Here is a 21,432-nt window from a genome sequence, read left to right on the forward strand (position 1 = left end):
ACTGTAAATGGTCACTTATAGTGTGCTGGCAAGAGCTTGTCTTTCATTCAAATCCTGAGGTTTATTCCAAAAGCCTTGGAACAAGAAGCCTTGACTTAACAGATGGCTCCTATGCCTGGTGTTCAAGTTTGGAAAATACAGACTTCCGGTGGCGACAATGCGGAGCTAAGCCGCACGTTCGGCAGCTCCCGCTAAAAACGGGCTTTGGGGCTCTTTTCAGGGCCCCCAACAGAACTTCGTTAACAAATCCCGACGTGAGAAGAGGACTGGAGTCGGTCCCTACGGTCCTATGGTCCGGACCAGGAGTGGGGTAAGGAGACAAACGGAGGAAGCACCCCTGGAAAAGCGGGGGAAGAAAAACAAAATGGCGGCCGGCGGAGCCCGGAGGAGTGGAGGCAGTGGGCGCAGGAGCAGCAGGAGACTCTGCTGCGCTGCTTCCAGGAGCTTAAGGTGGAGCTGCTGGAGTCGTTGAAGGTAACCACCAGGGAGCTGATGGAGACCCAGACAGCCCAGGGGGCTGCGATCCGGGAGCTGCAGAAGCAGGCCTCCGAAAGGGAGGATGAGGCTGTGGCCGTCGCGGGGAAGGTGGAGATGCACGGGGCGCTCCATAAAAGGTGGCAGGAGCGGTTCGAGGAGCTGGATAACCGGTCGAGGCGGAGGAATTTGCGGATCCTGGGCCTCACGGAGGGGTTGGAGGGGTCGGACCTGGCGGCCTATGTGGTTGTTATGTTGAACTTGTTGATGGGGGCTGGGTCCTTCCAGGGACCCCTGGAGTTAGAGAGGGCCCACAGAATTCTGGCTAGGAAGCCCAAGCTGAACGAGCCGCCGAGGGCGGTGTTGGTGCAGTTTCACCAGTTCGTGGATCATGAGTGCATGCTCCAGTGGGCCAAGAAGGAGCGGAGCACCAAGTGGGAGAATACAGAGGTGCAGATCTCCCAAGACTGGAGTGCAGAGGTGGCGAAGCGGAGGGCCGGGTTCAACCGGACGAAGGCAGTGCTTCACAGACGGAGCGTGAAGTTTGGCATGTTGCAGCCGGAGCGTCTGTGGGTCACCTATAAGGATCGACACCGTTATTTTGAGTCCCCGGAGGAGGCGTGGGCCTTTGTGCAGGCCGAGAAACTGGACTCAAACTGAGAATCTAAGGTGGGGGACGTTGTATAATAATGTACTTGTGTTTGCTTTGTTTAATGTAAGATGTGGTTTGGCCTTAGGGTGGGTGGGGTGATGTCGTTATGTCTTTTTTGTATGGGTTTTTTGTATGGGTCTGGTGGACGGGTTCGGGCAGGGGGGGTAAACGGGGAGTTCAGGGAGCTGGTGGGGGGAGTGACAATGGGAGTTGCCCTAGAGGAGGCGGGGCTGGGCAGGGCGAAAGCGTGGGCTTTTCTCGGGTTTCCCGCGCTGTGAGATGGGGGGGGCGGAGTCGGGGCTGAGAAGCGCTGGCCGTTGCTGGCTGTTTTCCTTTCCCGCGCAAGAGTGGGGAGGGGGGGGGGGGGGGGGGGGGGGGGGGGGGGGGAGGACAACCTGCTGATGGGCACGAAGGAGGACGGGTAGTCCCATGTGAGGAGGAGTCGGAGGTAGGGCGGGAGTCGCCGGGATCAGCAGAAGTTAGCTGGCTCACGGGAGTGCTATGGAGGGAGGGGCGCGGCTAGGAGGGGTCCTAGCCTGGGGGGGGGGGGGGGTGCTGAAGGCGGATGTGGCCATGCTCCAAGAGACACACCTGAATGTGGCGGACCAGGTTCGGCTGAGGAAGGGATGGGTGGGCCAAGTATTTCACTCAGGGCTGGATGAGAAGAGTCGGGGGGTGGCGATCCTGGTGGGGAAGAAGGTGACGTTTGAGGCGTTAAATGTGGTGGCTGACAATGGTGGGAGGTATGTGATGGTGAGTGGTAAGCTGCAGGGGGAGCAGGTGGTGTTGGTGAATGTTTACGCCCCAAATTGGGACGATGCGGGGTTTATGCGGCGTATGTTGGGCCGCATTCCGGACCTGGAGGTGGGGGGCCTGATCATGGGGGGGGACTTCAACATGGTACTGGATCCCCCATTGGATCGATCCAAGTCCCGGATGGGAAGGAGGCTGGTGGCGGCTAACGTGTTGAGGGGATTTATGGACTAGATAGGGGGGGGTGGATCCCTGGAGGTTTGCGAGGCCGAGGGCCAGGGAGTACTCGTTTTTCTCCCACGTGCATAAGGCCTATTCGTGGATTGATTTTTTTATCCTGAGCAGGGGGGTGGTTTCGAGGGTGGAGGATGTTCAATACTCTGCCATTGCCATTTCAGATCATGTCCCGCACTGGGTGGACGTTGGGCTGGGGGAGGAGTGGGACCAACGTCCGCTCTGGCGCTTGGAGGTGGGGCTGCTGGCAGATGAGGAGGTGGCCGAGAGGGTTCGGGGGTGTATCGAGAGGTACCTTGAGGCCAATGACAACGGGGAGGTCCGAGTGGGGATGGTCTGGGAGGCATTGAAGGCGGTGACTAGAGGGGAGTTGATTTCCATCCGAACCCAAAGGGAGAGGGTGGAGTAGAGGGAGAGGGAGAGACTGATAGGGGAGATGGTGAGAGTGGATAGGAGATATGCGGAGGCTCTGGAGGAGGAATTGCTGGGGGAGAGGCGTAGCCTTCAGGCCAGGTTCGACCTATTGACTACCAGAAAGGCGGAAGCTCAGTGGAGGAAAGCACAAGGGGCGGTGTATGAATATGGGAAGAAGGCGAGCAGGATGCTGGCACACCAGCTCCGAAAGCAGGATGCGGGCAGGGAGATTGGGGGAGTGACGGATAGAGCTGGGAAGGTGGTGCGGAGGGGGGTAGATGTTAATGGGGTCTTCAGGGACTTCTATGGGGAACTGTACCGGTTGGAACCCCCGGTGGGGGGGGGTGGAATGGGGCGCTTCTTGGACAAGCTGCGATTTCCGAGGGTGGAGGAGGAGCAGGTGGAAGGACTGGGGGCGCCGATCGAGCTGGAGGAGGTGGTTAAAGAGATAGGGAGCATGCAGTCGGGGAAGGCACCGGGGCCGGATGGGTTTCCGGCGGAATTCTATAAAAGGTATGTGGACCTGTTGGGCCCCCTGTTGGTCCGGACCTTTAACGAGGCAAGGGAGGGGGGGCTTTGCCCCCAACTATGTCACGGGCGCTGATTTCCTTGATCCTGAAGCGGGAAAAGGACACTCTGCAGTGTGGGTCATATAGGCCGATCTCGCTGCTAAATGTAGACGCCAAGCAGCTGGCAAAGATCCTAGCCACAAGAATAGAGGATTGCGTGCCGGGGGTCATTCATGAGCACCAGACGGGGTTTGTGAAGGGAAGGCAGTTGAATACAAACGTACAAAGGCTCCTCAACATTATTATGATGCCGGCTGTGGAAGTGGAGGCGGAGATAGTGGTGGCATTAGATGTGGAGAAGGCCTTTGATAGGGTTGAGTGGGAGTATCTGTGGGAGGTGTTGGAGAGGTTTGGGTTTGGGGAGGGGTTTATCCGTTGGGTGAGGTTGCTCTATGAGGCCCCAATGGCGAGTGTAGCCACGAATAGGAGGAGGTCGGAGTACTTTCGGCTGTACCGGGGGACGAGACAGGGCTGTCCCCTTGCTCTTCGCATTGGCGATTGAGCCCCTGGCCATGGCGTTGAGGGAATCAGGGAACTGGAGGGGCCTGGTGCGGCGTGGGGAGGAGCATCGAGTGTCGCTTTATGCGGACGACCTGTTGCTGTATGTGGCGGACCCGGTGGGGGGATGCCGGAGGTGATGAGGATTCTTAGTGAATTCGGGGGTTTCTCTGGGTATAAGCTGAACCTGGGCAAGAGCGAGTTGTTCGTGGTGCACCCGGGGGATCAGGAGGAGGGGATTGGTAGGCTCCCACTGAAGCAGGCAGGGAAGAGCTTCAGGTACCTAGGAGTCCAGGTGGCTGGGAGTTGGGGGGCCCTGCACAAGCTCAACCTCACAAGGTTGGTGGAGCAGATGGAGGAGGAGTTCAAGAGGTGGGATATGTTACCGTTGTCACTGGTGGGGAGGGTGCAGTCCGTTAAGATGACGGTGCTCCCGAGGTTTTTGTTCCTGTTCCAGTGCCTCCCCATCCTTATCCCGAAGGCCTTTTTTAGGAGGGTCAACAGGAGTATTACGGAATTTGTGTGGGCGCATGGGACTCCGAGGGTGAGTCCTGGAACGGGGCAGGGATAGGGGGGGGCTGGCGTTGCCCAACCTCTGTGGGTACTATTGGGCTTCCAACGCAGCGATGGTGCGTAAGTGGGTAATGGACGAGGAAGGGGCAGCATGGAAGAGGATGGAGGTGGCGTCCTGTGCGGGCACGCGCATGGAGGCGCTGGTAACGGCGCCGTTGCTGCTCCCTCCAATGAGGTATACCATGAGCCCGGTGGTGGCGGCTACCCTCATAATTTGGGGGCAATGGAGACGGCATAGGGGAGAAGTGGGGGCTCGATGGAGGCCCCAATACGGGGGAACCATCGGTTTGTCCCAGGGAGCATTGATGGCTCATTTCTGGGCTGGCACTGGGTAGGGGTTAGGAGGTTGAGGGACCTGTTTGTGGAGGGGAGGTTCGCGAGCTTGGGGGAGTTAGAGGGGAAGTTTGGGCTCTCCCCGGGGAACATGTTTAGGTACATGCAGGTTAGGGCGTTTGCCAGGCGGCAGGTGGAGGGGTTCCCCTTGCTGCCCCCGCGTGGGGTGCGGGACAGGGTGCTCTCGGGGGTGTGGGTTGGAGGAGGGAGGATTTCGGACACGTACCGGGTAATGCAGGAGGTAGACGAGGCCTCGGTGGAGGAACTGAAGGGGATCTGGGAAGAGGAGCTGGGTGAGGAGATTGAAGAGGGGACGTGGGCGGATGCCCTGGAGAGAGTGAATTCCTCCTCTTCCTGTGCGAGGCTTAGCCTCATACAGTTCAAGGTGCTGCATCGGGCCCACATGACTGGGACAAGGATGAGTAGGTTTTTCGGGGGCGAAGACAGGTGTGCTAGGTGCTCGGGGAGCCCAGCGAACCACGCCCATATGTTTTGGGCGTGCCCAGCCCTGGGGGAGTTTTGGAAAGGGGTAGCAAGGACAGTGTCGAGGGTGGTGGGATCCAGGGTCAAGCCAGGCTGGGGACTCGCAATTGTTGTGGATGCAGTGGAGCCGGGAATGCAGGAGGCGAAAGAGGTCGGTGTTCTGGCCTTTGCGTCGCTAGTAGCCCGGCGGAGGATCTTGCTCCAATGGAAGGATGCGAGACCCCCAAGCGTGGAGGCCTGGCTCAATGATATGGCAGGGTTCATTAAATTGGAGAAGGTGAAATTTGCCCTGAGGGGATCAGTACAAGGGTTCTTTAGGCGGTGGCAGCCTTTCCTGGACTTCCTGGCGGAACGGTAGGGAAGTACGGTAGGGAAAACCCGGGGGGGGGGGGGGGGGTTTGGTTCGGTGGGAGGGAGAACTGTGTACATGGGTTTGGGGGGATGTGGTGGGTGTTATCCCTTTCCCTTTTGTTGTTTGGGTGTTTTTTTGTTTTTTCTTTTGTTTGCAGTTGCTTTTGAAGTTGGGTGGGTGTTGTTCTTGGGTTTTTACCACGGTTGTTCTGTTAATATTGTTGTGATGTTTATATTTTGTACAAATCTTAATAAAAATTATTTTTTTTTTTTAAATTTAGAAAATACAGAAAATAAGGTGGTGGCCTTACTCCCTCATTCTCATTGATTTACAAACCCCTGTCCATATATCACTCTCACAACAGGAGGGGCGGAGGTGGATGAAAGAAGTTGGTGCGTGATAAACAGCAGTGGCCCTTCTGGCGCCACATTGAGGTAAGTATTTTTTAATGGACTTAGCTATTTCATTACAGCAGTCCCTTTAAGGACCACTGGGTATGTCGCATGTAGCCAACCTTTTGTGAGAAGAGTCAATGTCATGTCAGTTGCCTTCAGGGTGGCACAATTTGCTAAACTGGGTATCAAAACTGCCATGAAATCCCTTACTTGTGCAAAAGGCTTAACCTCTACTTCAGACATAGACCTCGAATGTTCCTTTGGATGCCTATGTTGAATGATGTGTGAAGCACCTCATTCACATCTTTTCAGCCTGCAAGGAAGTTTGTGCCAGAAATTGATAAAAGTGCAACAGTGCGCTTTCACTCTCAACAATCACATGTGAGCGAATTGCACACCTGAGGTAGATAGATTTATACTTTTTCCAGTGTAAAATGACTGCTGACCCGATCACTCACACCCCTTTCACACCTCTTCTGGTTTTTATTTCCACTGAAGTCAATCAGCCATTTTACACTACCAGGCAAAGTCAAGATCGCAACAGTACTGATGAAAGGTCGTTTCCCTAAAACATTGGGCGCAATTCTCCGTTCTCGTTACGCTCTCACTCGAGCGAAACAAGGCCAGTGACTAGCGGCAGAGGCCAAAAACGAGAACCGTGCCAAGCTGCTAAACAGTTGTCGGTGCAACCGGCCCGCTCCAATGGGCAAAATCGGGATCTCGCCACTTAAGCCGTATTTCCATACAATTGACATCTAATGGCTTCCCGTGATTCAGCTGCCTCCCCAGCAAGGGGGTCACGCTGGTGCCGATTAGAACTCCTTTTGAAAAACGTAAACCTGGTGGAAGGGCTTCTGTGGGAAGCCAAGGAGTTGAGCAGCCATCCTTGCTCACAGGGAAAGAGCCAGAGGGCACTGGGTTTGTCAACCCAGTGCTCGGTGGGGGTGGGGGAACCTCGGCTGGGGGTGGGGGATCCTCGGCTGGGGGTGAGGGACAGTCCACATGGGGGGACACAATGGGAGGGTGGGGGGAGGTGCTGGGGAGGGGGGGGCAACTGGGGGACAGCCTCGCACAGCACCACCATGCCAACCCGTGTACACTTTCCGGGGCAACCCTTGTCCCTGCCCACCTGCCTCACTGACCACCCATAACCTCCACCGACTACCATGGCCTCTAGCCGTGCGGCTGAAGGCTATTGCTTATAGGGAATCAGCAATCATGGTTAAGTGAGCGCTTCACACATCCCAAGTGAATTTCCCTGGGTGGGCGGGCCATGTAATAATAATAATAATCTTTCTCGTCACAAGTAGGCTTACATTAACACTGCAATGAAGTTACTATGAAAAGCCCCTAGTCGCCACATTCTGGCGCCTGTTTAGGTATACAGAGGGAGAATTTAGAATGTCCAATTCACCTAACAGCGTGTCTTTTGGAACTTGGGGGAGGAAACCAGGGCACCCGGAGGAAACCCACACAGACACTGGGAGAACGTGCAGACTCCGCACAGACAGTGACCCAAGCTGGAATCGAACCTGGGACCCTGGCTCTGTGAAGCAACGGTGCTGACCACTGTGTTACCGTGCCACCTGTAGCATGTGCAGTTCCTTGCCTAGCATCTCAATAACACCTTGATGCATGGATGCTTTGCTTGAACACTGCGGGAAGGAACATCACACACACAGCAGCCAACATCCAAACACACACGGGATGGGACTCAGCTCCGGGACATGTCCATGGCCGGAGGGTGGGGAGTGCCACGAAGAGGGGGATTAAAGTATTGTGGCAAAATATATGCCAGATGAAACCTGCACTGAAGTTTTCTGCATAATTGCATCCACCTCAAATGAATGTCACACTGAGACCAATTTAATGAAGTTTGATCATTTAAGTTGTTATCCTATAATATCAGTTCCCACAACATATAAATCATATAGGCAACACGGTAGCACAATGGTTGCTTCACAGCACCAGGGACCCGGGTTTGATTCCCCGCTTGGGTCACTGTGCGGAGTGTCTGAACGTTCACCCCGTGTCTACGTGGGTTTCCTCCGGTTTCCTCCTATAAGTTCCGAAAGACGTGCCCGTTAGGTGAATTGGACATTCTGAATTCTCGCTCAGGTGCCGGAGTGTAGTGACTAAGGGATTTTCACAGTAACTTCATTGCAGTGTTAATTTAAGCCTATTCGTGACACTAATTTTTTTTAAAGATGTCCGGTACACCACCACCAGTCTGGGCCCTCTCCCAGCGACTGTGTGAGAACCTTTCCTGAGGAAACACAGAGAATACATCATTAGCGACACACGTGGTTCACAGTGCTGGGAGGGGGGTTGTGAAGGAAGGGTTGGGGGGTTGAAGAGAGAGTGGGAGTCGAGGGATGGTTGGGGGTCGGGTGGAGAGTTGGAGGCGGATGCTCGCGTGGCGGCAGAAAAGGTCTCGGGGGTGTGGTGATATGCATCACTGTATATACACAAGGGGTTAATGTAAATACACTACAACTAAGTAACCACTAGAGGGAGCACCAGTGATGTCATGACATGCAGACATACAGCCAATGGGTCATTACAACAGGACACAACCAATGGGTAATCAGGACACCCAGAGGTGGCATTACCACAAGGTGGCACTTCACAACCCATATAAAAGGACAGGGCACACATGCTCTGCCTCTTTCCACAGACATCTAGAGAGTACATCAGGGTTGATCAACAGCACCACACCCAGCACGTGGCTTAGAGCAGGCTGGTAAAGATAGACTGCGTTACTACGGCTAGATCAGCTGAGTGTTGAACTCATTTAAGAACTGTGTTAATAGTTCAATAAACACGTTGAACTAATTTCATAGTCTGGAGCTTCCTTTGTCAAAGCATACATCACAGAAGCAGCTTATGCTACACGAAGCAGCATAACACAACGGGGGGGGGTGTCTACTCACTCGTGATGCCCGGTGTGGATCGTTGACCTTTTTCTGGTACTGGAGGCCAGTTCTCCTGGTTGCACACCCGGCGCTCACAGCTATCACCCTATGGCTGACCCTCTGGAACCTGGCGGGGGAACAGGACATCCCTCCTGGCCTCCGCTGTATCCATGAGCCTCCCCAGATCTGCACCCCGAATCTTGCGGCCGGTCTCCTGGCGCCATTGTTGCGAGCTGGCTGGGGTTGGCTGAGCAAGAGCTGCTGAAATGCTGCTCGGCTATGTTGGCGGGGGGCTGGCGAGCGCCGGTCCAGCAAATCAGCTGGCGAGCCTTCATTTGCAGTGAGAAGCCTCGTTAAGTGGACCAATTAATGTTGAATAGTGTTGCCGAAATCGCCGGGCCGAGCGCCAGGAAGCTCGCGGCAGTTCCCGCTCACGACCACACTTTGCGGAGAATCGCGCCCATTATCTCTGGTTTCCCTTTCCACAGATGCTCCTGTCCCGATGAACATTTTCAGTTTTTCCCATTCTTATTTCAGACTTTCAGCATCCGCAGTATTTTGCTTTTGTATTAAACTTGTTCGCCTCTGCCAGCTGCAAAATGGAAGAGCTGACAGCAACAGAGAAAGACAAAAAGAGAGAAGAGGAGTGGTGGGGAGTTCTGGTGGGGGAGAGAAAACCATCATGTCAGGCATCGCAATCCTCAATTGCACTCTCAAGGAAATTGTAAATCATCCTCTCTGCAGGAATTTGCAGCACTTTGGGTACAATTAAGGGAATTTCCTCTCAGGCAACCACATAGTCAATACAATGCTTCACTGCACGTCAAATGATTGAAGTAGTGCCAGTTAGCAGGCAGATGCTGGAAGCCACTCCTTTTCAGGTTTAGCTACCACACCTATTGATAAGTAAAGCGCAATGTTCTGCAAGTAATTTCTTGCTGACCTGAAGCCTGCAGAAACAATTGAACTTTGTCACTGTCATGTAGGTGTGCCAAGGTCTGCCAATGTGGTTGGTGGCATCATGGGCGGGATTCTCCAATAATAGGGCTATGTTCCCACGCCGGTGTGAAAAGCAACGCCAACCACTCCGGCGTCAACGGTCCCCGATAATGGGGAATGCTCCCCTTCCTAGGTGCTAGGTTGGTGTCAGAGTGGTCCCCGCAGCTCGAGCTGGCGCGGAACGGCCCGCGCAAGTTCACGCACGTGCGGAGCGTCCAACGTGATTCCGCGCATGCGCGCTACAGCCCGGCGTATTTTGGATTGGATTTGTTTATTGTCACGTGTACCGAGGTACAGTGAAAAGTATTTTTCTGCAAGCAGCTCAACAGATCATTCAGTACATGGGAAGAAAAGGGAATTAAACAGAATTCAAGAAAATACAAGAAAATACATGAGAATACATAATAGGGCAACACAATATATACAATGTAACTACATAACATTGGCATCGGATGAAGCATAGAGGGTGTAGTGTTAATGAGGTCAGTCCATATTTCCGCACATGCGCGAGGGTTCCCTTTTCCACTTCGGCCCCCGGGCAATATGGCGGAGCCCTACAGGGGCCTGGCGGGGAGTAAAATAGGCCCCCACGGAACCAGCCCTCCCGCAGATCGGTAGGCCCCGATCGCGGGCCAGGCCACCGTGGGGGCCCCCTCCCTGGGGTCGGATCCCCCCCCCGCCCCCTCTCCAGGACGGCCCCCGCAGACTCACCTTCCAGGTCCCGTCGTGTGGGACCTGAGTAACCCACGGCAGCAGGACTCGGCCGAACTCAGCGGCCACTCGGCCCGTCAGGGCCCGGAGAATAGGTGGGGGGGCAGCTGTCAACTGTCCCGACTTGCGCGGCGGGAAGCCCGTGGGTGCCCGAGAATCGGTGCCGGACAATGGGGAAGCTGGCGTCGGGGCGGCAGGGCGCGATTCTCCTACCCAGCGCCCGGCCCTTGTCTGCAGTGCAGGTCAAGTGCATGCTAATTTACTTGACCTGTCTTTCATTATACACCTCCTTGCACAATGAGGGCCATTTTGAGCCCTCTCTCTCCGTCTGTGAGAAACTCGGTGCGGGCTCAAAATCTGGAGAGAATCGAAAAACGTGATTCTCTCTGGCATGATTGGTTTTTGGAATCTTACCCTGTCCCTCGCCAGCCAATGGGGCTGCGCAAACTCGGGAACCTCATTATAATACATTAGCAAGCATGTCAGTAGCGAGCACTCTCTCCAGACGTTCAACCCTCACGGAATATTCACCGCCTGCATGACGTCACAAACACGTGAACTTGGCGGCTTCACCTCCAAAGGGGATATCGAAGGACGCTCAGGCAGCCATGATTCTCCAGGCTTTTCACTGCTCAGGGTGCATTGGAGAGGACGTGGGGGACACAGATAAGTTCAACTCAGGGCCAGGGTTGAGGTTCAATCATTTATTCTCAGAGAGAGAGGTCGTGAATGGTGCTGAACATTGTGCAGGAATCTGCGAACATTCCCTCTTCTGACTTTATGATGGAAGGGCGATCATTGATAAAGTAGCTGAAGGTGGTTGGGCCTAGGACATTACCCTGAGGAACTCTACTGGGGAAGGTTTGTTACTGGGGTGGCGCCACTCCCACTCAGCTACCACCGCCTTATGTACTCCTTCCGACGCCAGGTCTTTGTCCGCCTGCCCGAGACAAGTGTCTGGAGGGGTAGCTTTTGGGGAGAGTGAAATAGAATTCATAGAATTCCTACAGCTCAGAAGGAGGCCTTTCGGCCCATTGAGTCTGCACTGATCCTCTGAAAGAGCATCCTACCGAGACCCACTCCCCCGCCTTATCCCCATAATCTGCATATCTTTTGACACCAAGAGGAATTTTAGCATGGATAATCCACCTAACCTGTACATCTTTGGACTATGGGAGGAAACCGGAGCACCCGGAGAAAACTCACGTTGACACGGGAAGAACGTGAAAACTCCACACAGACAGTCACTGAACCCGTGTCCCTGGCGCTGTGAGGCAGTGTTAACCACTGTGCCACCGTGCTGCCCAGGCTGAGCAGAGGAGGTGCCAGATATGGAGGTTTCCCTGGCTTAGGTAGGCGCAGGTAGCCCCAGAAAGAGGCTCCACTCCTTGGAGGGAGAGGACTCCATTGCTCTTGGGTAGGAAACACCACCCACCACCTTCCCCCCCCCCCCCCCCCCCCAATGATGAAGAAAACATTATCTCTACCTCTCAAGGCCATGCTCTGTCCCCAGAAAAAGAACAAAAGGAAGGGAAAAAGCGACAAAGAACAAGAGCTATCGCAGCTTCCTGAACAGGACGCCTCGGGGCCGGGAGCAGACAGAACCTCAAAGCCTCATCCCGCCCGGAGCCACTTTGCACCCTGGAGGCATCCATTTTTAGAATGAGGGGGGGGGGGGGGGGGGCTGCAGCAGCATCTTGATCTCTGGGTCACTGGACACTGATGGCGAGGAGAGCCCCACCTCCCCGTCCCTGCCTTTGGCATCGGACACCTCAGTCCTGGGTCCAGAGCTTTTTCCAGACTCTCCGGGTGACCAAGCACCCAGGCTATGAGCTGCTGCTACCCTCTGGGCCAGAGCCAGAAAGGAGCCCATGGAGGACCACATTGTCATCGAGGAGTGCATCAGAGCTGCCTCTTGTCTGGCAAACTGTATTCCATCTGTGTGGAGCCTTTTTTGCACCCCTTGTGGAAGAGATTGTCAGAATTGGATCTGTGTGAGCCATACATCGTGTGGTTCTTTCAGCTTATGCTGATGATGTGCTCCTCAGTTCCCAGACCCTGCTGACCTGTGGAGGATGCACAAGTGTCCTGCTGTGTATTCTGCTGCACCTTGTGCCAGACCAAGTGTTCCAGACTCCTAACTGATCCATGGCAGATGGACCCCCTTCCAGAGGAGCTCAAGCCTTTCACCTGGAGCAGAACCATCATACTTCAGAGTCCATCTTTTCCTCGTTGATGAATCCTGGTTGGCAAATTGGTAGGATTTGGAGGCGAAGGTCATCACTCGCCTGAGACCCTGGACAGGACTGCTCCAAGTGCGGTCTTAAAGGGGTTGAATTCTGGCCATAAACCAGCTGATTGCCTCCATGGTGTGGCACCGGCTGGTCACTTTGATCCCTCCACTGATTTTGTCACAAAAATCCAAAAAATCCTCATACATTTCTTCTGGGACAAAGTCTCCCGCTTAGGGAGGGCAAACAGGCGCTGGGGTGCCTCTGCACCCAGGTGGCAATCTTCCATCTTCAGACCCTGAAACAATATCTCTTTCTTCCTAGATGATGTGCCCTGGCGGTGTTTTTCCTTTGCACGTTCATGGCCTAAACTATGATGTGCAGCTCCTGTTCATAGTCCTGATGGGTCTTTGTAACTCCCTGCAGGCATTGCCCACCTTTTACCAGGACCTAGTCGAAGTCTGGAACATGGTCGACCTGTGCCACAGCTCTCTCCCATCTCAAGTAGCAGCTGTTGTCAGGGAGCCCATGCTCTGGAATCCATACCTCCATCAATATCATTTCCTGGTATTGGCTGGCAGAGAGGTGGGCTATGACTGCCAGGGTGACCTTGATCAGGACATGCTGGGTGATGGAAGGGTGGGCTGGATGACACCACACGAGTGGATGTCTAGCTCATGGCCAAAGTTATCCATCACCTCAAAACGGTCATGCTCGGACTCGAGGGTTTGGGCGTACTTTTCAGCAGCTCAGGAGCTGCAGTGCTCCCCTCATTGTTGTGTGGGGCTGAAAGTTTGTCACTCACAGGGAGGGAGTGTCAGATGGGTTGGACACCGCAGGGTCCCCTGGGTGCAGGGGTCCAGGCTGCGCCTCTGCAAACCATCTTCCCTTCAGGTGCCCGGGGTCCCCTGTGCTCCTCCATGTAATAGAGGGACAGCTAGAGTGAGAGCCAGAAGCCCCGACATCCTCCGCAGTTGACACTCATGGATTTCCACCAGCGCCTGCACTGTGCAGGTGAAGCCCTCAGTCATAGAGCTCATACCCTCAGCCATGGAGCAGATATCCCCCGCCATGGTCAGAAGGCAATTGGGCTCCTTCAGTCGGCCTTGCAGTCCAAGCAAGGATGCTGCCATCTCTTTCTGATTCTTGCGAATCTGCCTTTGGAGTTCCATCAGATTGGAGGTGACTGGACTCAGGAGCATGTCATCAACCAGGGGCTCAGCAGTGTACTGGGCTCCGGCATCCCTCTGAGTGCCAGATCCCTGGGTTATCCCTGGATATCCCTGCCTCCACCTGCTGTGAATCCTCAACCGTCAGGTGTTAACCTGTGAGTGACCCAGAAGCTTGTCTACAAGGTACTCCCACTGAGATGTGAGTAACTGCGCTGATGGAGGGTGCGGGTGACTGATGTGAAGCCTCGTCAATCGTTATATCTGAGACTGCTGCTTGGGTCTGGTGATTCCAAGGGCCTGATGATAATCCGGGCTGCTCATCTGACTGGACGGCAAGGGAAGGCAGATGGCATTAGTACATCACGGGGGATAAATGTTGTGATATGTTTACTCATGTGAGGCTTGAGGAATTACTGTTTGTCCTTAGGATCCACACTTTTGCTCGCTGCCCCATTTCACCATCAGCACAGACTCAGTCAGCAGGATTCACTCCATTTTCCTTGCTGGGCCACTGCCATTTTTTGGTAAGGTTCCATCCCATGTAAAGCAACACTCTTCAATGATATTAGTTGTAAGTTCTACAGCATGCAGTAGATGTCACATTGCCACCGTGGGGCCTCTTTTTAAAAGAAATCTGTTTTGCTGAAATCCTGTGAATATTTTGCTCACATTCTTCGTTCCAGGGTCTTGGTCGGCAATAATGGACCATTTTCAGAGAGTGCATTAACAAACAAACTTATTACAATACAAATTATCTCCTAAATATAAAATATTAATCAATTCTAAATCATAACAATACCATGCTAAACATATTTCCCTTTGAGAATCCATCAAGTGTGGAACTTTCTATGGGTCCACTCAAAACAAGTTTCAAAGGGAAAAGGCCAACCCCAGCACAACAATTGGGAGGCTGTGACAAGTGTTCATTTCAAAATTTTGGCATATTGGGAGCATATTATTAGGCATGTACCTGGCCCAAAACTAGTCCTGAGAACCAAAGTGTTTCATCTCCTCAAATATGCACAACAGGTACATGAAACTTTGAATTGAGGGTGCGACAATCATTCACCACTAAATGTACACTCTAGCACAGTGTTTTTCCAACTCTTTTTACCAACCAACTTTTACCAACCAGCCGACCTTCAGGACTCACGCCGGCCGGCCTTTGCGACCCACGGCGGCCAACCTTCGCAACCGTCGCCAGCCGACCTTTGCAACACACCATTTTCGCTTACCTTCAATGCAACAGGTGAGACTGCTTGGTCCTTAAATCTCACTTGCTTTGTCATTCAATGTTACATTTCTGCTAAAGAGGTTTGCCCTCGAACTTGACATGCTTCAAATGCATTTTAAGTTTTGAGGGTTTGAAACTCTCATTTGCCAGTACTTCCCTGCATATATGAGCATTGCATCCTTATTTGCATTGGCACAATTAACAAAGGCATACCTCAAGAAATCATCTTTATACTGCTTTGTTCCTGATTTCATTTTTTCTTTGTTGGCTGTTCACCAGAGGCCCTGGAGCTCTGTACAGAGCTAACATTAGCACTGTTTGGTCCTGCCATGGACTCTCCTTAGCAGCTCCCCCCAGTATTCAGTTGTGAAATTCTGGCCTGTTTCTGTCCCTAGCCCTCTCTTCCATATAACAAAACAATCCAACTTCAGTTCTTCACAATCCTGTTGTCTTGCTTGCTCACAGCTGGAAAATGGAGGAATGTCTCCTCCTTGATTTCTCCCCAAAAGCATGGACGTACAGAGCGCAAGATGCCAGTGTTCGTACCGGGCACGTGACCTGCTCTCTGCCGCCTTCTGGCCAGAAGACTGCATCATTCCATGTCAAAGCTGGCCGCGGCCGGCATTCTCAATTTAAAAGCTGGTCGGGCAGTTGGGCGCTTCTCCCGCGATCGGGAATGATGCGACCAATTACGCTACGGCTCTCCCGATACCTGCCTGTGACCCACCTGTGAGTCGCGACCTGCAGTTCGAAAAGTCCTGCTCTAGCACAGAAGATGTGGTCAACAGAAACTGGGTACAGAGGAATTGAGCAAAACACACACCTACAACCTGAACAGCTCCTCCAGCTAAGCATGTAGCCAGCCCAAGTTAATCACAAAATAATAAGCAGTTAAAGAAATACAAAGTTTCAATGGTAGAAATTCTGATCAGCAACTGTCCCTGAACACTTATCAAACTCACACTACGGACGGAATTCTCCGCTCCCGGGGAAAATCGGGAGGGCCGTTGTGAACTCAGCCGAGTTTCATAACGGCCTCGGAGGCCGCTCCTCGCCCCCTATTCTCCCCTCCCGGCGAGGCTAGGGGCAGCGCTCCGTAACTCTCGGCCACAGGGGCGACACGCCAAGAATGACGCGGCCGGCGCGCCTAATAATTTCAGCCGCGCATGCGCGGTGGCCGTCTTTCCCGTCAGCCACCCCGCAAGACGTGGCGGCTTGATCTTGCGGGGCGGCGGAGGGGAAATAGTGCGTCCGATTTGGACGCTGGCCCGACGATCGCTGGGCACCGATCGCGGGCCTATCCCCTCCCGAGCACAGTCGTGGTGCTCTTTCCTTGCTAGGCCACCTACAAGCCCCAAACGGGCTTCTCACTCCCGTTTCACGACGGTAGCGACCAGGTGTGTTTGCCGCCGTCGTGAAACGGCCGCGAACGGCAGGCCGGTCGGCCCATCCGGGTCAGAGACTCGCCGTTCGCCGTGAAAAACGGCGAACGCCGATTCTTCCAAGCCGGGGGGGGGGGAGGGAATCGTGGGGGGCGCCGGGGGGCGTGAAATTTGTCAGGAGGCCCTCCCGCAATTCTCCCACGCGGCGTGGGGAGCAGAGAATCGTGCCCTACATCTTTGCGTGTAGGGAGTTCATGTGCAGCTAACTCATTTAAATTAAATGTTTGGCATTTGTTTGAAAATAGCATGCAGATGATTATGGCATGAGCAGGTAAACAATTGTACATTAAACATGCCAATCAAAATTTCTATCACCTAATATTCCATCTTTCACAGAGTGACAAACACATGGAAACAGCTTATTTTCAGCTGATACTGTTGCCTTCGAATTATAAATTTGGCTGATTTTCCGCAGTTGGTGGAAGAGATTAGGAGAAATCTAAAAGTGAAATTCAGAGCCCTTTAATGCTTATATGGAAATATGGAAAATTCACGACACAGGATACCACTCGCCCTTCATGTCTGTACAAGCCAAGAAGGTTTCTGCACCATTCAAAGGATAGTAATGATTACAGCTTTATACTTACTGAATAAGATAGTAGTGCTGTTCAATTAGACCTGCCCACTCCATTTCACTCAGTGTCGGTGGGGTATACACTTCAAGGTAATTTTCAGCCTGCTTCAGGCTTTGCAAAAAATCTTTACACACTCTGATCGCGGTTCTTATCAGTGTGGTGGATAATTGGCCGTCTGTTTTGCCGGGATCTCCAGAACCTGGGAAAAGGCAAAGAAATGCTCCATTTAGTAGACTGTAGAGTGAGTGATTATTTTGAGTGAACCTAGGGTAGGGCATAACAATTGTGAAATCTCTTTTTTTAAGTAATTTTTATTGAAATTTTTTGAAATATATATATCAACAAAACAATACAATAATAACAATAACAATAATAATAATAAACACCCCCGGCACCCATAATAACGCATATAACAAACCCCCACCCCCCCCCCCCCCCCAACCCCAATAAACAACAGAATAAATTGACAATAAGCAAATTAACTTAAACACTATCCCCCTAAACCCCCCTTTCCCCCCCGGGTTGCTGCTGCTGCTGACCTAGTACCTTATCGTTGAGCCAGAAAGTCGAGGAAAGGCTGCCACCTCCTAAAGAACCCTTGTACCGACCCCCTAAGGGCGAACTTGACCCTTTCCAACTTAATGAATCCCGCCATGTCATTAATCCAGGTCTCCACACTCGGAGGTCTCGCATCTTTCCATTGCAGCAAGATCCTCCGCCGGGCTACTAGGGACGCAAAGGCCAAGACATCGGCCTCTTTCGCCTCCTGCACTCCCGGCTCCACCCCAACCCCAAATATCGCGAGTCCCCAACCTGGCTTGACCCTGGATCCCACCACCCTCGACACCGTCCCCACCACCCCCTTCCAGAACTCCTCCAGTGCCGGGCATGCCCAGAACATATGGGCATGGTTCGCTGGACTCCCCAAACATCTGACGCACCTGTCTTCGCTCCCAAAGAACCTACTCATCCTAGATCCGGACATGTGGGCCCGGTGCAGCACCTTGAACTGGATGACACTAAGCCTCGCACATGAAGAGGAGGAGTTCACCCTCTCCAGGGCGTCCGCCCATGTCCCCTCCTCAATCTGCTCCCCCAGCTCCACTTCCCACTTAGCCTTCAGCTCCTGTACCGATGCCTCCCCCACCTCCTGCATTACCTGATAGATGTCAGACACCTTCCCATCCCCAACCCACACCCCCGAAAGCACCCTATCCCTTACCCCCCACGGGGGCAACAAAGGGAACCCCTCCACCTGTCGCCTAGCAAACGCCTTGACCTGAAGGTACCTGAACATATTCCCCGGGGGGAGCTCACACTTCTCCTCCAGTTCACCAAGGCTCGCGAACCTCCCGCCAATAAACAGGTCTCCCAACTTCCTAATGCCCCCCCCTGTGCCACCCCAGGAACCCGCCATCCATGTTCCCTGGGACACACCGGTGGTTCCCCCGCAGCGGGGCCTCCACCGAGCCCCCCACTTCCTCCCTGTGTCGTCTCCACTGCCCCCAAATTTTGAGGGTGGCCGCCACCACCGGGCTCGTGGTATACCTCGTTGGAGGGAGCGGCAACGGAGCCGTTACCAGTGCCTTCAGGCTCGTGCCTCCGCAGGACGCCATCTCCATCCTTTTCCATGCTGCCCCCTCCCCCTCCATTACCCACTTGCTTACCATCAAGACATTAGCCGCCCAATAGTACCCAGAGAGGTTGGGCAGCGCCAGCCCCCCTCTATCCCTGCCCCGCTCCAAAAAGACCCTCCTTACCCTCGGAGTCCCATGCGCCCAAACAAATCCCAGAATGCTGCTGTTCAGCCTCCTAAAAAAGGCCCTCGGAACGAAAATGGGGAGGCACTGAAAAAAAAAAAAAAACCTCGGGAGCACCGTCATTTTAACGGACTGTACTCTACCCGCCAACGACAACGGCAGCATGTCCCACCTTTTAAATTCCTCCTCCATCTGCTCCACCAACCTAGTAAAATTGAGCTTGTGCAGAGTCCCCCAGCTCCTAGCCACCTGAACCCCCAGATACCCAAAACTCCTCACTGCCCTCTTTAGCGGGAGCCTCCCAATCCCCTCCTCCTGATCTCCCGGGTGCACGACAAACAGCTCACTCTTGCCCAGGTTCAATTTATATCCCGAGAAACTCCCGAATTCAGCAAGAATCTCCATCACCTCCGGCATTCCCCCCACCGGATCTGCTACATACAACAGCAAGTCGTCTGCATACAGCAACACTCGGTGCTCCTCCCCCCCTCGCACCAAACCCCTCCACCTCCTCGACTCCCTGAGAGCCATGGCAAGAGGCTCTATTGCCAGCGCAAAAAACAACGGGGACAGGGGGCACCCCTGCCTCGTCCCACGGTGGAGCCTGAAGTACTCGGACATAGAACATAGAACAGTACAGCACAGAACAGGCCCTTCGGCCCTCGATGTTGTGCCGAGCAATGATCACCCTACTTAAACCCACGTAACCCGTATACCCGTAACCCAACAATCCCCCCATTAACCTTACACTACGGGCAATTTAGCATGGCCAATCCACCTAACCCGCACATCTTTGGACTGTGGGAGGAAACCGGAGCACCCGGAGGAAACCCACGCACACACGGGGAGGACGTGCAGACTCCACACAGACAGTGACCCAGCCGGGAATCGAACCTGGGATCCTGGAGCTGTGAAGCATTGATGCTAACCACCATGCTACCGTGAGGCCCCTATGACCTCGTCCCATTTGTCGCTACACTCGCCATCGGGATCTCGTACAGCAACCTCACCCATTTAATAAACCCCACCCCAAACCCGAACCTTTCCAACACCTCCCACAAGTACCCCCACTCAACCCTATCAAAGGCCTTCTCCGCATCCAATGCCACCACAATCTCCGCCTCTCCTTTTGCTGCCGGCATCATTATCACATTTAGCAGCCTTCGCACGTTAGTGTTCAGCTGCCTCCCCTTCACAAAACCCGTCTGATCTTCATGTATCACCCCGCACACAGTCCTCTATTCTAGTGGCCAAGATCTTCACCAGCAACTTGGCATCTACATTCAGCAGTGAAATATGCCTGTATGAACTGCACTGCAAGGGGCCCTTATCACGCTTCAGGATCAGGGAGATTAGTGCCCGAGACATCGTCGTGGGCAGAACACCCCCCTCCCATGTCTCGTTAAAGGTCCTGACCAACAGGGGGCCCAGCAGGTCCGCATATTTCTTATAAAATTCAACCGGGAACCCATCCGGTCCCGGCGCCTTCCCCGACTGCATGTGGCCAATCCCACTGACCAGCTCCTCCAACTCGATCGGCGCCCCCAGTCCCTCCACCTGTTCCTCCTGCACCCTTGGAAATCGGAGCCTGTCCAAAAAATTCTTCTCTCCATACTCATAGACCGCTCCCTGCGCCTTCCTCCACTGTGTCTCCGCCTTTCTGGTGGTCAATAAATCAAACTTGGCCTGCAAACTACGCCGTTCCCCCAGTAATCCCTCCTCCGGGGCCTCTGCGTACCTCCTATCCACACTCAACAGCTCCTCCACCAGTCTCTCCCTCTCCCTCCTCTCCCCCCTCTCCCTATGGGCTCGGATGGAGATCCCAATTGTGAAGTCTGTGACACAAGCAGGAATGAAAGATTCCAGAGGTCGTGCATGGAGAGCAATGCTAGAAAGTAATTTGAAAATCAAACCAGGGGAATATAAGGACTTCAGGAGATCATAGAATTATGATCATAGAATTTAGTTACTGAAGGAGGCCATTCAGCCCATCGAGTCTGCACCAGCTCCTGGAAAGAGCACCCTACCTAAGGTTAACACCTCCACCCTATCCCCATAACCCAGTAACCCCACCCAACACTAAGGGCAATTTTGGACACTAAGGGCAATTTATCATGTCCAATCCACCTAACTTGCACATCTTTGGACTGTGGGAGGAAACCGGAGCACCCGGAGGAAACCCACGCACACACCGGGAGGATGTACAGACTCCGCACAGACAGTGACCCAAGCTGGAATTGAACCTGGGACCCTGGAGCTGTGAAGCGATTGTGCTATCCACAATGCTACCATGGCGAAGTCAAGAGGATGATCATCATACGGGTTGGGGACTTGGAGAAAGAGAGGGAGGGAGAGGGAGAGAGAGAGAAGAGAGCGAGAAACAAAAATCTAGGGAGGACAAGAGAGCAGTAAAATTGCCACATGGCCTGAGTTAGGAAGAGGAACCAGTTCCACAAATGCATGCCTTGCTTGGAGTCAAACCCAGACCTTCCTATGTAAAGAATTCTAATCCTGAACCAACAGATTTCGAGTACTCCCACTCAAAAGTTTGTTTCTAATCTGTGAGTTTGGATTCATTTCAAAAAGGATGACATAAAACAGGTACAAGCTATTTTTCCTCCGCTAATACTCTTGCAGACTGACATAAAATTAGGAAACACAAT

General features: G+C 53.4%; 1 protein-coding gene across 3 annotated transcripts in view; it reads right to left on the reverse strand.

Annotated features, from left to right (window-relative positions):
* Window positions 1–21,432, reverse strand: part of LOC119973396 (protein monoglycylase TTLL8-like) — a 131,535-nt gene that overhangs the window by 15,877 nt on the left and 94,226 nt on the right. For all 3 annotated transcript variants that reach the window (XM_038811434.1, XM_038811435.1, XM_038811433.1), the window contains one exon: window positions 17,022–17,208. In XM_038811434.1, coding sequence (XP_038667362.1) covers window positions 17,022–17,208 — 187 coding nt within the window. The remainder of the gene's footprint in view (window positions 1–17,021; window positions 17,209–21,432) is intronic.

Source organism: Scyliorhinus canicula, chromosome 11 (assembly GCF_902713615.1).
Source record: "Scyliorhinus canicula chromosome 11, sScyCan1.1, whole genome shotgun sequence".
NCBI lineage: Eukaryota > Metazoa > Chordata > Chondrichthyes > Carcharhiniformes > Scyliorhinidae > Scyliorhinus > Scyliorhinus canicula.